This window comes from Bison bison, unplaced genomic scaffold (genome assembly GCF_000754665.1).
Source record: "Bison bison bison isolate TAMUID 2011002044 unplaced genomic scaffold, Bison_UMD1.0 scf7180017864032, whole genome shotgun sequence".
Lineage (NCBI taxonomy): Eukaryota > Metazoa > Chordata > Mammalia > Artiodactyla > Bovidae > Bison > Bison bison.
This window is the reverse complement of record NW_011494604.1, coordinates 3776394-3791099: the sequence shown is the minus strand read 5'-3', so window position 1 is coordinate 3791099 and position 14706 is coordinate 3776394. Positions and strand designations below refer to the sequence as shown.

The window sequence follows — 14706 nt, the reverse complement described above, 5'->3', positions numbered from 1 at the left end:
AGATTAAAATATGCCCACATCCCAAACTGTTTTTTATAGCCAACATTTTTAGTAAATTCTACTGCGTTTTCCTACAATTAAAAAAGGTTCACATACTAGAATCTTGCTGATCTGATTTTTTTTTTTCAACCTTTTGAAGGTTTCTTGTTCTCCAGAAGGTCTGAAGGTTTGGGTTCAGGATACTTCATATTTGTGTAGTCGGGCCGGGCAGGTCCTCCCTGTGAGTATTCAGATGAATGGGTGGATTCATGGTGGAAACCTGCTCTGCCCATCATGTTGGGACTTCTGCGAGCTCTGTCCTCCAGAAACAGATCCTCCAGCTGTTAACCTGACTCGAGCACTACCCCTGGGTAAGTAGTCTCTTTGGTTGGAGTAGAGAGGGACTTTTTTTGGAAGATGTTGAAAATTCCCCACAAGGAAGCTCTAAAACAGGTTGTGCATCTTCTCTTCTAATTGCAGTTTTATGGGAAGATCTCCTTCCCTTCATTGTTAGAAATCAAAGGTAGGTAGACTTGACACGTGGAAGAAGGCAATGGCAACTCACTCCAGTACTCTTGCCTGGCAAATCCCATGGACGGAGGAGCCTGGTAGGCTGCAGTCCATGGTGTCGTTAGGAGTCGGACACGACTGAGTGACTTCACTTTCACTTTCATGCATTGGAGAAGGAAATGGCAACCCACTCCAGTGTTCTTGCCTGGAGAATCCCAGGGACGGGGAGCCTGGTGGGCTGCTGTCTATGGGGTCACACAGAGTCGGACACGACTGAAGTGACTTAGCAGCAGCAGCAGACTTGACACGTCACTTCAGTAAGAGCGAGAGTGAGGAAACTTTGTATGCAGAGAACCTCTGACTGGCACAAAAATTCCCTGACAGTTATAAAAAGTTAATGTTTCAGCCATTCATTTTGAAATTAAGAGTAAAAATTCTGTTCATTGAGTACAAAAAAGCAGTTAAATATATTTTAGTTGTATTATAACTAGGTGAGATGAAAGAGTGGGAAAGACACTGGAAAATGTTCTAAGATGAGATTGACATGTCCACAAAGAAGAGATAGGTGCAAGGAGATGCAGATATACACAGTGAGATAGAAAGACAGGCTGGCAAAGACAGTGGTTTTCACTGAAGGATATTTTACTTATTCTGTGAGACTCTGGAGAGTAGAATGGAGACTAATAAAATGAAGTTGTAGGGAGATAGATTCAGTAAAATCATTCAGAACCAGGAGAGGAATAGAAGGGACTGTCTTGAGAAGAGTGCCTTCCCTATTAATGAAGATGTGCAAACAGGCTGATGACCTGTTTCTAAGAGTTATAAAAGCAAAATTCATGAACTCTCAACGAAAGCTTTGACCTATGGTCTGTGATATTTTATTAAATGATTTATGAAATTTTATGACTTTGGTGTTGGGGAAGACTCTTAAGAGTCCCTTGGACTGCAAGGAAATCCAACCAGTCCATCCTAAAGGAGATCAGTCCTGGGTGTTCATTGGAAGGACTGATGTTGAGGCTGAAACTCCAGTACTTTGGCCACCTCATGCAAAGAGCTGACTCATTGGAAAAGACCCTGATGCTGCGAAAGATTGAGGGCAGGAAGAGAAGGGGACGACAGAGGATGAGATGGTTGGATGGCATCATCAACTCAATGGACACGGGTATGGGTGGACTCTGGGAGTTGGTGATGGACAGGGAGGCCTGGCGTGCTGCGGTTCATGGGGTTGCAAAGAGTCGGACACGACTGAGAGACTGAACTGAACTGATGACAGTTTGACATTTTGAAATAGGCCATGTTTCATTTTCTCAGCTGGAGGTATTTTTTAAATGGAATTATATAGTCCTTTGTTTGTTTTGTAGTTAGGTTTTAAATAGAGGGCTACATTCACTTTACAGCTCAAAGTTTCTTTATCTCTAAAATTTAATTTTTTTTCTTTCCCACATTCTGAGCTTTATCAAGACATGGGCTACAAGTAGAGGGTGAGTTTGGGGATCTGAATACTTGTGTTAGGGGTGCTCAAGACCACCCGTAGATTTCATGATTCTCTAGGACTCTACTTGGTACTTAGGGTGCTGTGTTGTATTTTCTATGGTACTATGTTGTGATTTCTTCCTGTTAACTAGTTCTATAAAGAAGCATGCTCAAAAAAGGATTGTTACCTCTAAATCACTACCACAATTTTGGAAAATGTATAAAATATTATAAGAATAGATGCCTTTTAGGTGTAGTTTCCATTAGTGACTATGAAAGATTTAGTTCTAAATTCTTTTTTTTTATTTATTTTTTATTGAAGGATAATTGCTTTACAGAATTTTGTTGTTTTCTGTCAAACCTCAGTTTAGTTCTAAATTCTTCCTGATCTCTTCAGATTGTAGAGGTTGTTTTGTTTCCATTTATTAAATGCTGGACCCTTTGCTGAGTGCTCTATGTCTATATCCATGTATTTAATCATCACAAAACCTAATGAGGTAGGAATTATCATTTTACATGTGAGAAAACTAAGGTATAAAGAGGTTAAGTGATACATTCACTGTTACAACTAATAAGGTGCAGATCAAAACCCAGATCCGTCGTTTCATTCATTTTGAAACACCCTCTTTGTATCTTTCCTTTGTAGAGTACTGTCACAGAAAGTGCAGTGTTTTTGAAGGATGACAAATGTTCCAGAGCCACCATTAATGTTTTAATGGTTTTAATGTTTTAGCTTGTTAAATTTTAGTACCAACAGCAGATAAACAATAGCTAGTTCATTTCTCCTCCTATTTCCTTTGGATCAAATTGAGAATGAGGGAATAAAAGGATATGTCTGTGTTATTAGAAACTCCAGGATCTATTCCTTATTCCAACTAAGACCACTCGTATCTAATGCTTTAGGCCAGAACTAATCTGTTACATGTTTCTGGGGTGATGGAGTTGTTCTATAATCTGTACTGCCCCATACAACAGTCGTTAGTCACATGTGACTATTAAACATGTGAAATGTGGCTAGTGTGACTGAGGAACTAAATATTTTTATTTTGGTTAATTTAGATAGCACATATACCTGATGGCTATGTGTATATACACATCTAACTGATTCACTTTGCTGTACAGTGCAAAGTGACACAACATTATTGTAAAGCAACTATACTCCAATAAAAATTAGTTTAAAAAAAATTTTAAGTCACCAGCAGAATGAGAAACACTTGTGTAAGCCAACCAAAGAAAGACATTTGATCAGGAAGGAAGGAGAGGTTTTATAGTAAATAGAAGACCAAAAAAAAAAAATCCTAATTGCTACCATCAAAGTGAAGAATGCTATGAAAACCAACAAAGACACAATGAGATGATCAACAAATCCAAAATCCAGTTTTTTAAAGCACCAGTAATATAGTAAAAATTCTAAAAATTTGATCAAGAGAAACATCGGCATGGTAAAAATTTTAAATAAACACATACACATAAATATACACATGCTTTGGAAATGAAAAAGAGTCGGTCCATCTCATGAAAGCTAGAAAATGAATAAAAAAGCATAAGGGTGCTAATATTTCCATCTTAACAGGAAGCCAAGTGATAATGTGGAAAGTATATGGGACATGAATAGAGGTTTGCTTATACAGGACCTCAGACAAACTATATAAATAAGTAAGGAGAGGGAAGAAAAGAAGGTGAAACATAATGTAGGTTAAATTATCACCTTAAATGGCAGGAGTGTTTTATCTAACTTAGGAAATAGTAGTTTAAGCTTACACTTTAAAAAAAAATTAACATGTATTTAATTGGAGGCTAATTACTTTACAGTATTGTAGTGGTTTTTGCCATACATTGACATGAATCAGCCATGGGTGTACATGTGTTCTGCATCCTGAACCCCCCTCCCACCTCCCTCCCCATCCCATCCTGCAGTAACCATCAAAGATAAAACAGGGTTGGGGTTGATGGAAAGAATATGATGTAAGACCAAGTTTTTATTATATGTCCTCTTATACTGTTTTTTTCACCCTGACACTTGAATATTTAAAAAACTAAAATAAAAATGCTGTTTAATCAGTAGGACTTAAAACAATAAAGTCAAACTGGTTACATTTAACATGGTTTGACAAAGTGCCTTCTAATCTGACTTTGATTTTGCCATTAAAGAGGCAAAATAATCATATTCATCGACTGTAGCTGTAGCTCAAAGTTATGTCTTTATTGTATATAGTGTAGTCTAATGAATATTTGCTGGTATTTAGAGGCTACTTTTTATTGCATTTCACCTAAAATATGTCATTAAAAAAGAAATGCCTATTTGCAGGGCAGGAATAGAGATGCAGATGTAGAGAATGGACTTGTGCACATGGAGGGGAAAGAGAGGGTGGGACAAATTGAGAGAGTAGCATTGACATATATACCATACCATGTGTAAAATAGATGTACTTCCATATATACTACTTGGAAGCTGCTGTATAACACAGGGAACTCAGCTTGGTGCTCAGGGATGACCTACAAGGGTGGGATGGGGAGGGGATGGAGGCTTGAGAGGGAGGGAATGTATGTATACATATAACCGATTCACACTGTTGTATAGCAGAAACTAACACAACGTTGTAAAGCAATTATATGCCAATTAAAAAAAAAATCAGCGGGCTTCCCTAGTGGCTGATTGGTAAATAATCTGCCTGCAACTGCAGGGGACACAGGTCCAGGAAGATCCCACATGCCGCAGAGCAGCTAAGCCCATGTCCCGCAACTCCTGAGCCTGCACCTTAGAGCCTGTGCTTCACAACAGGAGAAACCACTGCAATGACAAGCCCATGCACCACAACTATAATAGAGAGTAGCCTTACTCACCGCAGCTAGAGAAAAGCTCATGCAGCAACAAAGACTCAGCACAATATATAAGTAAATTATATATATAAATAAATAAAATTATATATCTATTAAAAAATCAGCAAATGATAGTCCTTCCCCCCCCGCCACACAAAAAAAGTGTGTTTATTGCAGAAAGAAAAAAGAACAGTAAAAGTTACTTTAAAATAAATTTAAATAGCACATATAGCTATCAGACATATTGGACAGTACAGAGAAGGCAATGGCACCCCACTCCAGTACTCTTGCCTGGAAAATCCCATGGACGGAGGAGCCTGGTAGGCTGCAGTCCATGGGGTCACTAGGACTCGGACACGACTGAGCGACTTCACTTTTCACTTTTCACTTTTATGCATTGGAGAAGGAAATGGCAACCCACTCCAGTGTTCTTGCCTGGAGAATCCCAGAAGATCTGGGTTGGAGTCTTGAGAATTTGCGTTTTTAACAAGTTCCCATGTGAGACTGATGTTGTTGATCCAAATGCCACACTTTGAGAAGGATTGATTTTTGTCAGCTGGTTCCATTGGGAAAGAATATAAGTTCCCCATGGTTTACCTGAATTATATACAATGAAATAATTTTTTAAAATGCTTATTTCACATTGTTTAGTTCTCAGAAAAACATCTGTAGTACCTTAACATTATCATTTTTTTAATTCTAAGATCCAGTCCTTTTTTTTCTTTTTAAGAACGTCGGACTAGAAGCTTGGTTGGTTCTTTATTGGTCAAAATGGTAGAAATGACAACTCATCCTAAAATAAAGTCAGGTTGGCCTGGTCTCTTGACTGCTAAAAATTGTTCTCCATTCTGAGAATTGTTAGGGAAAAATAGTTTTAGTTATTAGAGCAACTTGTATAAATTAAAATATACTCCTACTGCCAAAAACCTGTAAAATCTTCTGCTGTTTCCAAATTAAGCCTGGGGTGATATGGATAGATGGGTAGATATTTAGAGATTGGGAAACATATGTCCTGTTTTGCCTGGGATGGTCCAGGTATGATTGTTATTATTTATGATTGTATTAAAATAATCAAAGAGAATAGTTGATCAAAGCAAATTTTATTTCACATAGGTAGTCTCTAAGGAATCCAGAGAACTGTAAAATAAAAGAAAAGGTCTATAAGCAGGAAATAAGGAAGAAATACTCAGCTTAGGTTGATGGGCTGACGTTAGTATCTAACCTTATTTAGAAAGATCAAGGAAACAAGTATAGAGCCCAGAGTTGACTTGGTGGTTGGAGATGGCTGACTGGATATGCTGTGGTTCTGGTCAAGTGGAGCATTTACACAAACATGAAAGTTATCTAAGTTTTAGTTTGATGAGTTATCTAAGTTTAGTTTCCATCTTGAGACTCAGAATTTATTTCAACACTTATTTCAAAATGTCCTGATATGGAATGATAAATTTTGTGGTCACCCTACTTAGAAGAGACAAGGGAGAATAGAGGAGAGTCCTGCATCCCATGTTGGAATAGCCAAGAATTTAATTTACTTTCCTGTGTAGCATCTTTAGCTTTACCAGGATACCACTACCCTGAGACACCTTTATTGTTTCTTGGGTGCTGTTTTTGAACCTTGATTGGGTAGGCATATCTTTTCTCCTGCGTAAATATTTTGTTCTTTTTCTATAAACATAAAAGACTGCATATCTCGATTTCAGGAAGTCACTCTTGAGTCTGCTCTCAGAGGTGGTCCTTCTTCACCTTTTAATAATTAACTCTACTCATTTGTCAATATTTTGTCAATATTGAAAAAAACTATTTGTCAATAGTTTTTTCCAAAAATGTCTATGGAAAATCAATTTTTTGTTTTCAACCCTAGATCTCTGTTCCTGTTCCTCTAGCCTGGTGGTCACCCTCTGGCTTCTGCTAGGCAATCTGTTTCCTCTGCTGGCTGGATTTCTTCTGTGCGTATGGCATTAGGAATGGAAAAGTGAATTCTAAAGACATTCCTTTGTGTCATGTTCCTCTGAACAAAGCACAAAATCTGGCAAGTGCCAGCCTGTGTGGATGGTGGAAGTGGCATTCCTGACTTTGGCTTGGAAGTGTGGACCACAATCAGATCCTGAAGCAGAGCTTCACAGCGGTCACTCCTCATCAGCAACCCAGCAGCCTCAAAGTTTGGAGGAGAAGGATTTCCAAGTCTCCGAGTCTCTTTACATTTCAGGATATATAACCTTCTTGAAATTTTCCTTTGAAAGTGGGATAAAAGGTGAAGATTTCAGTGATTACATACCTCAGCATTTCCATTAACCTAAAACAATGGGAGAGTTCATCTCTGCTGCAATAATTTAAAGAACAGCTAATTGTTCCAAGATTATAAGTTGTGGACCCTGTCCTCAAAAGTATAAATTGTCCTTTGACTTACAGAAAATAATTTGATTTCTACATAAACTGTTATACCTAGTTTAAATTTAATGACTGTACATCGTATACCTAAATCATTGTTCTAATGAGTTTTTTTTTTAATTTTTGTTTTGCTAAATCTTATGATTTAACCTTTTTCAAAACAGCTGTGTGGCAGTTTCCTGCTGAACCATTATGTGTTGGTAGCCCTCTTCTAGCTATATCCATACTCACTGATCTTCAGAGAGTAGCTTCCAGTTGTATTCTCCATTAGTTTAATAATGACTTGAAAAACTGGGAAGCAGAGGGAGAAAAATATTCTGCCCTGTGAATCACTGAAGACATGCAAATTGAATAAAACCTAATTATATGTTTTTCAGATAATAGTTATGACAACTGCTATCCAACAAGAATAGAACTTTCCTTTTTGACAAATGAAGATAAAAAGAAATTATGGTATAGACAGGGATGCAGTTATTTTTAGGTTGGCTTAGAAACTGTTAGGTTTGGAGGAGCCAGGTAGGCTGCAGTCCATGGGGTCGCAAAGAGTCGGACACTACTGAACGACTTCACTTTCACTTTTCACTTTCATGCATTGGAGAGGGAGATGGCAACCCACTCCAGTGTTCTTGCCTGGAGAATCCCAGGGACAGGGGAGCCTGGTGGGCTGCCGTCTATGGGGTCGCACAGAGTTGGACACGACTGAAGCGACTTAGCAGCAGCAGCAGCAGTAAAGTGTAGGTTTGGTGTAGAGCCTATCCGATAGGGTCCACTTTACCACACAGCGTATGACTTAGTCCATAGAAATCAGAAGATTGCTTTGTAATGTCCTTTACCTCTTGTATTTGACACTCTTTATGTCACCCATTGATTCTGGTTCCCAGAAGCAGTTCTGCCATGATACCAGAGCTGCCCAACCCTATTTAGTAATCCCAATGTGAAATTCTTTAATAATGAATGATGTCCAGTTTTTCTTAAAAAGAAAAAAGAAACTTCATGAGCTCTAAAGCTGTGAAGTCCTATGGCATTATAAACGTAGCCCTTGAACAAACATTAATTCATTAATTGGTTGGCCCTTTAATTCAGCATACAGTTATCAAGCATTCAGTTTAAGAAATTGTGCTAAGTGAACAAACAGCATAATTACTAAGAAATAATTCCAACCTACTATTTGGCACTGGAGTCAAACAGCAACTCCAGCATAAAGGAAAGTCACCTCTTTTTTTTTAAGTGCATATATTTAAAATACTTATCTGCCTACAATTTTAAATTGGAGGTTTTTGTCTTTGTGAAATGCTGGGAGTCTCTAGCATAGCCAACCTCAACTGAAGAAGAGCTAATAATAATGGTGTTTCTGCCTTTGTCCTGCATACTTTAAATCATGCAAGTCAGAAAAATGTAGAGTATATTTTTAAAGAAAGTTATAAATCTAAGCATATATACCTAATGTGATTATGAATCATTGCAAAGTTATATAAATAATTTTACCAAAAATAATACGGATTAATAATATATTTGAGACTCACAGTGATAGGTTCAGTTATATTTTGACTGTTGTGCAGTAATCCCATTTAGGTAGTATTGTTTCTGAGCATGGTGCTTTTTATACTTGAAATATATTTTTGCTTTATTTTTATTGATATAATTATATTTGCACTAATGAATTTCTGAAGAAGATATTATAGATGACATTTTTTCTATCTATATTTATTAAGCTTGGTATCTGGTAGCCCAGTGTTTCCTCTGCACAAATGTAGAATCTGATACAGTATAATGTTAAGAAATCTTGAATTTTTGAGGGTAACTAACTGTGCTGGTGTCTTCCTTCCTCCTCACCAAGTTTTGAAAATGGTTGCTTGTCACTGATTGTGCATAGTATACTCAATGAAGATTTAGAAAACGACTGAACCTTTAAGAAATTTTAAAAGGCATAGTTTAGTCACTTAGTAGATGATGAAATTCTAAAACAATATTCTAAAAACAAAAATTTTTAAGTCTGAAATTTCAGTGCAGAATTAGTGGACTGTAATTCAGCTTTGAACTGAAGAACTTGAAATGACCTAAATGTCAGTATCCTGTGGCAGGTGATTCCCTTTATGTTTGCAAAACCAGTTCACAGAGAGACTGCAGCCATGGTGGAGGGAGGTGGGGCAATAGCTAATTTGATGATAGCAGACTGAAGTCCCTTTCTGATTCAGAAGGGGCCAAGTGCTTATAAAAACTGACTACCTCAGTTTTCATTTCAGACTTAAGTTCATTTTGATAGTATTAAGGTCCCAATGTCAAAATTAACAAGTGAATTTATCTCTCAGGTTTTCAAGAACAGAATTTATAGGAAGGAAGCAAAAGCCATGTCGTTAGACTTGAGCTGACAGCTTTAAAGAAACTGACAAGCAGTTAGGTAGTCTTAGTATAGATCTCTCTGTATTCTCCTGAAAAACATCTTTTCCTAAAAATGTTATAAATTATGCTTAAAGTTAGTTTCAGCCTAATATATTGGCTAAGAATTTATCAGTATTTGAAAGTGAAACATAATGAAGCTTAAATAGTTATAAGATACGTAAATAAGTATTCCAGAGTATTCCATAAAATTTTATCAATATTCTCTTCAATATTAGAAGACTCACTGATTGAGACCATCTGTAAAATGACCATATGCTGTCTCAGAATCTTTCCAGCTCTAATATTCTGTGACTGATACTCGTGCAGAATTGCTCGGTCACTGCTGGCTCTGGCCTGCTTCCTGGAGTACGCCAGCTTACATCCCCGTCGTGTTCATTGCAGTGTCCCGTGCTCAGTGCCTTAGCACTGTCCTTGTCCTTGGACGCTGAATGGAGAGAGAAGAGGGTGTTTGAGTAATCTTGGCAGGATGAGGTGGACTTCAGTCACAGCCCCACAGACCTGTTTCATAGTTGGCACCTGTCATCCGTGCCAGGTCCTTGCAGCCAAGAGGACTAATGTATTTTAATAAAGTCTGTGTTACTTGTTCTCAAGAAAGAACTTACCTGAAAGGATGACCTTTTTTTGATACATTTAGTCAGGGTTGGGGAGGGAGTGGTGAATTATTTTCTTTTTGTTTACATTTTTAATAAAGTAGATTTCAGAACTAATCTTTATTTGTGGTATTTAACTTTAAGTGTAATATATTACCTAGAAAAAACAAAGCTTTAATAAAAATGGAAACTAATTTGCATCTTGTCTTTACTTAACACCATCAATTTTTTTTGGAATGATTTATAAACATTTATTAAAATAGAAAGCTGGAGAATTTCCTGGGGGTCCAGTGGTTAGGGCTGAGCTTCCACTGCAGCAGTCACAGGTTTGATCCCTTGTCAAGAAGCTAGGATCCTAAGCTGTGCAGAGCAGCAGCCAGTGAATAGTTGTTTGCTCTTGTATCCCATGGGCATCCATCTGGCTGCCTGTTATGTCTGACTGGTATCATAAACGCCCTTGAAATCTTCAGGACAACAAACATCTTTGGTTAGAACTGGTTCCTTGCATTGTAGTCACTACCTCTCTTCACACCCCAAAGAAGTTATCTGTAGAAAAAAAAAAAAGAAGTTATCTGTAGGAAAAAACATGTACCCATCATCAAAAAGTCAGGCCAACTGCTTTTGACAGGTCAAGGATTCAAGTTCACCTCTTCAACTTCCAGTCAAGTCTGCTTAACAGCTGTCTGCTCATAGATACAGCATCCAGCTTGAGCTTTAAGACCCCAGCAGTAATTGTCATCCTGCTGGTACACAACTGCCCACCAGAAGCCATGAAAATCCACCTTGGAGTCATGCCTACCACGGTTCTTAGCAGCAGAGAACAACTCACAGGAACAGCCAGCTTGCAGCCATGAAAGCCGTCAGTTTTTTAAACCAGGTTAGGAGAAGGCAATGGCACCCCACTCCAGTACTTTTGCCTAGAAAATCCCATGGATAGAGGAGCCTGGTAGGCTGCAGTCCATGGGGTCGCTAGAGTCGGACAGGACTGAGCGATTTCACTTTCACTTTTCACTTTCATGCATTGGAGAAGGAAATGGCAACCCACTCCAGTGTTCTTGCCTGGAGAATCCCAGGGATGGGGGAGCCTGGTGGGCTTCCGTCTATGGGGTTGCACAGAGTCAGATACGACTGAAGTGACTTAGCAGCAGCAGTGGCAGGAGTACAAACCTCAGATGGTGAAAGAATCTGCAGTCAATGCAAGATGCCTGGGTTCGATCCGTGGGTCAGGAAGATCCTCTGGAGAAGGGAATGGCTACTCACTCCAGTATTCTTGCTTAGAGAATCCCATGAACAGAGAAGCCTGGTGGGTTACTACTATCCTTGGGATTGCAAAGAGTCAGACATGACTGAGCGACTAACACTTTGAGGAGTACAAACACATCTATACACTTTATATGGGGAAAATGAGGTGATTATTGTGAAACATAATTCAATTTTTACTTTTAACTGGAGTAATATTGTCCTACTTAAAGACTGGGGACAAATGTTATGTAAACCTATAGGGAATAACCCTCCTCAAATAGTTAAGCAGAAAGAGAGTGGACTAAAACAGTTCAGGGCAGCTGTCTGTGGCTGAGGATGATTCCTGCCCTATGAGTTTCGTGCTGTGAGCCAGGACCACTCTGTGTGTTCAAGTACCACACTCTATTTGTGGCTGTAATCGTGGAATGTGATTCTTCATCATAACCTGACTAGTTTGAGAGAACGTACCTGGGGCATGCCTTCATGTGTACGCAGAGCCGTCTTGCCCTGGGGGCTGGAGCTAAGCACCATGAAATGGACTGAATGTTGCCTGTTTAACCTACTTGCTGAGTAGATCTTATCAGGAAATTTTAATGATAATATTTAGATTTTTTTAAATGTTTTAAGTATTTCATATAAGTACTAAAACTATGTACAGAGTTTAGTAAATTATATATTTACTATATATATATATCAAACTATGTACGGAGTTTAGTAAATTATATAAAAAAACTATTCACAGAGTTTAGTAAATCCAATATTATTTGCACAATGTACTGAAGATAAAGCCATCTACACCTCATACATTACCTGTTTATACTCCCTTTTTGTATATTCATAGAATATAGCTTATTTAGTAGGTGTCATTGCTTCCCTCGTGGCTCAGCTGATAAAGAATCTGCCAGCAATGCAAGAGATCTGGGTTCGATCCCTGGGTTGGAAAGATTTCCTGTAGAAGGGAATGGCTAAGCACTCCAGTATTCTGGCCTGGAGAATTCCATGGACTGTATAGTCCTTGGAGTCACAAAGAGTTGGACACAACTAAGCAAATTTCACTTTCAGAAGGTATCAGTACATAAACAAGTCTTTTGTCCACACATCTCTGGTAGATACGCTGAAATGGAGAGGTTTATTTAAATCAGCTTGTTAGTGGTCCATCAGAAGTTCATTCTTTAATGTTTAAAATAAACTGGACATATTTGGAGATAGAAGTTCAAATACACTATCTGATATTCTGGTAGATGACCAATACCATTCTCATTTTGTATGTATAGAAATGTTTTGTTCTGCCTATAGACCTTGATATATCTTAGATTTAATGCCATTTTCACATCCAATGCCACTAACAGCCAGTTTTTTCAATTTCAACAGAAACATTAGAGACTCAATGTTCTAACGTCATCGTCTTGTTTGAGAATCACAGTCAAGAAGGCTACAGGTTGATAGGAAGAAATTTCACATGTGATTACACACACGGGTGTTCATTAGTGTGTATATAGTGACAGCTCTGATGTATTTGGCTGAGAATATGAAAATTTACTGTAAGTGGGGTAGCTGCAAAGAATAGAGCAAATGCCTCACGCCTCAGCAGTTTGCCAGAGCCTTGAATCTTTGATAGAAGTCAGATAAAACAGGTTATGCCACTGCTCTAAAATGATATTGGTTAGTTGTGAGGCTTAATGCTTGTTATTAAGTAAATGTGTAAAATCTGCATTTCTTACAATAGGTTTGACAAAGGAGTAAAGGGAGAGCCAGTAAGTCTATAGGTGTTAAATGATCCTTAGGAATAAGCATCATGGAAAGAAAAATGAAGAAGTGAAATATCTAAGGCAAATCAGTCCTCAGTCTGATTGAGGTGAGTCAGTGGCTTCGCCACTCTGGGATTTTGCTCCAGAACCCCAACATCAGCAGTGTGCCCCACGCCTGGTCTCCACAGATGGGTTTTTTCCCTCCTTTTTGTTCTAACTTACCCTTTCACAGCTGCCCTCCAACCCTAGGCTGTGATCATTCCTCCTCCTGTTTCCCCGTTACCATTTCAAAACAACCTGGTTTTCTCAGGTACATACACATACCTATGTGGTGGTATTATTAACTGGGAGTGGTGGCGAGGGGAATCTTAGCCCTCCATCTTTTTCAAGGATTGATTTGAAAAGAGGGAACCAGCAGCTCTCACTAATTTGTCAGAAACCCCTCCCTCTGCAGTTTGCTCCTGCTGTTATAGTTTTCATACCATCATTTAATTCCAGGTCTGGAATGACAGTGCCTGGTGTGGCTGCCGTGCACCATGGCCCAGGAGCCATGGTGGTGAAAATGAGCAGACTAGCATCTACTGAGCTCAGGAATCGGAGCAGGTCAGCTTCAGAGAGGGCAGGCACTGATCTGGATGTGGCTTCCAGCTACTCAAGCCAGAAGCATAGATGCAGAAGTTATTAGTGCCCTGGAGAAGGAAATAGCAATCCACTCCAGTATTCTTGCCCAGAGAGTCCCATGGACAGAAGAGTCTGGCAGGCTGCAGTCCATGGGGTCTCAGAGAGTCAGACACAACTGAATGACTGAGCACAACACAGAGGAAGAAACAGATGGTGAAGGTAAGTCTAAACTCGAGAGTGAAGGCCTAAGAATTGGGTACTAAGAAATGACTCAGGAGGGAAACAGGAGCAAGAGGGTGCATGCAGAATGACCAGGCCACTACTGCGACATGGGGAGGGGCTGCCTTGTGTTTTTGCCTCCAAGGTATAAGCGCACTTGAGAGTACCTTCTGATGCTTATTGAGGTACTAAATCTAGTGATTGAGCATTGAAGTATTTGTTGGGTACTTACAATGTTCAGCGCATATTTAGCACCAACTCTGGCAGGCACTCTGCTGGGAACACAAGAAACCGACAGACATGGTCTTTGTCCTAGAGGTGGTGAAGGAGGGGGACAATTAAATGATTGTTTCCTCAATACTCTGTAATAACCTGTATGGGAAAAGAATCTGAAGTAGAACAGCTAATCCTTTGCAAGGAGCCATTGCAGACTTCTGCTCACTGTGAAGACAAGGAATATAAACCTTTCTTATACCCTCTGTGCCCCTCAGCCTCCTCCATCCTTACTGCCTCCCCTTATCTACATTAGATCACATGGTCCCCCATTTCACTCTACTGCAGTGGCTCTCAAAGTGTGAACTGTGAGTTCAGTTCATTTGAGTTCAGTCGCTCAGTTGTATCTGACTCTTTGCAACCCTGTGGACTGCAGCACACCAGGCTTCCTTGTTCATCACCAGCTCCTGGAGCTTGCTCAAACTCATGTCCATCAAGTTGGT

The 14706-nt window shown here is 39.1% G+C and overlaps 1 protein-coding gene across 5 annotated transcripts in view; it reads left to right on the top strand.

Moving 5' to 3' along the window:
• LMLN (leishmanolysin-like (metallopeptidase M8 family)) overlaps nucleotides 1-7727 on the top strand; it is a 47623-nt gene extending 39896 nt beyond the window's left edge. For all 5 annotated transcript variants that reach the window (XM_010834296.1, XM_010834299.1, XM_010834297.1 and 2 more), the window contains 2 exons: nucleotides 140-350; nucleotides 6644-7727. In XM_010834296.1, the coding sequence (XP_010832598.1) occupies nucleotides 140-350; nucleotides 6644-6744 (312 nt within the window). In that variant the 3' untranslated portion in view covers nucleotides 6745-7727. The remainder of the gene's footprint in view (nucleotides 1-139; nucleotides 351-6643) is intronic.
• Nucleotides 7728-14706: the final 6979 nt, after the last annotated feature.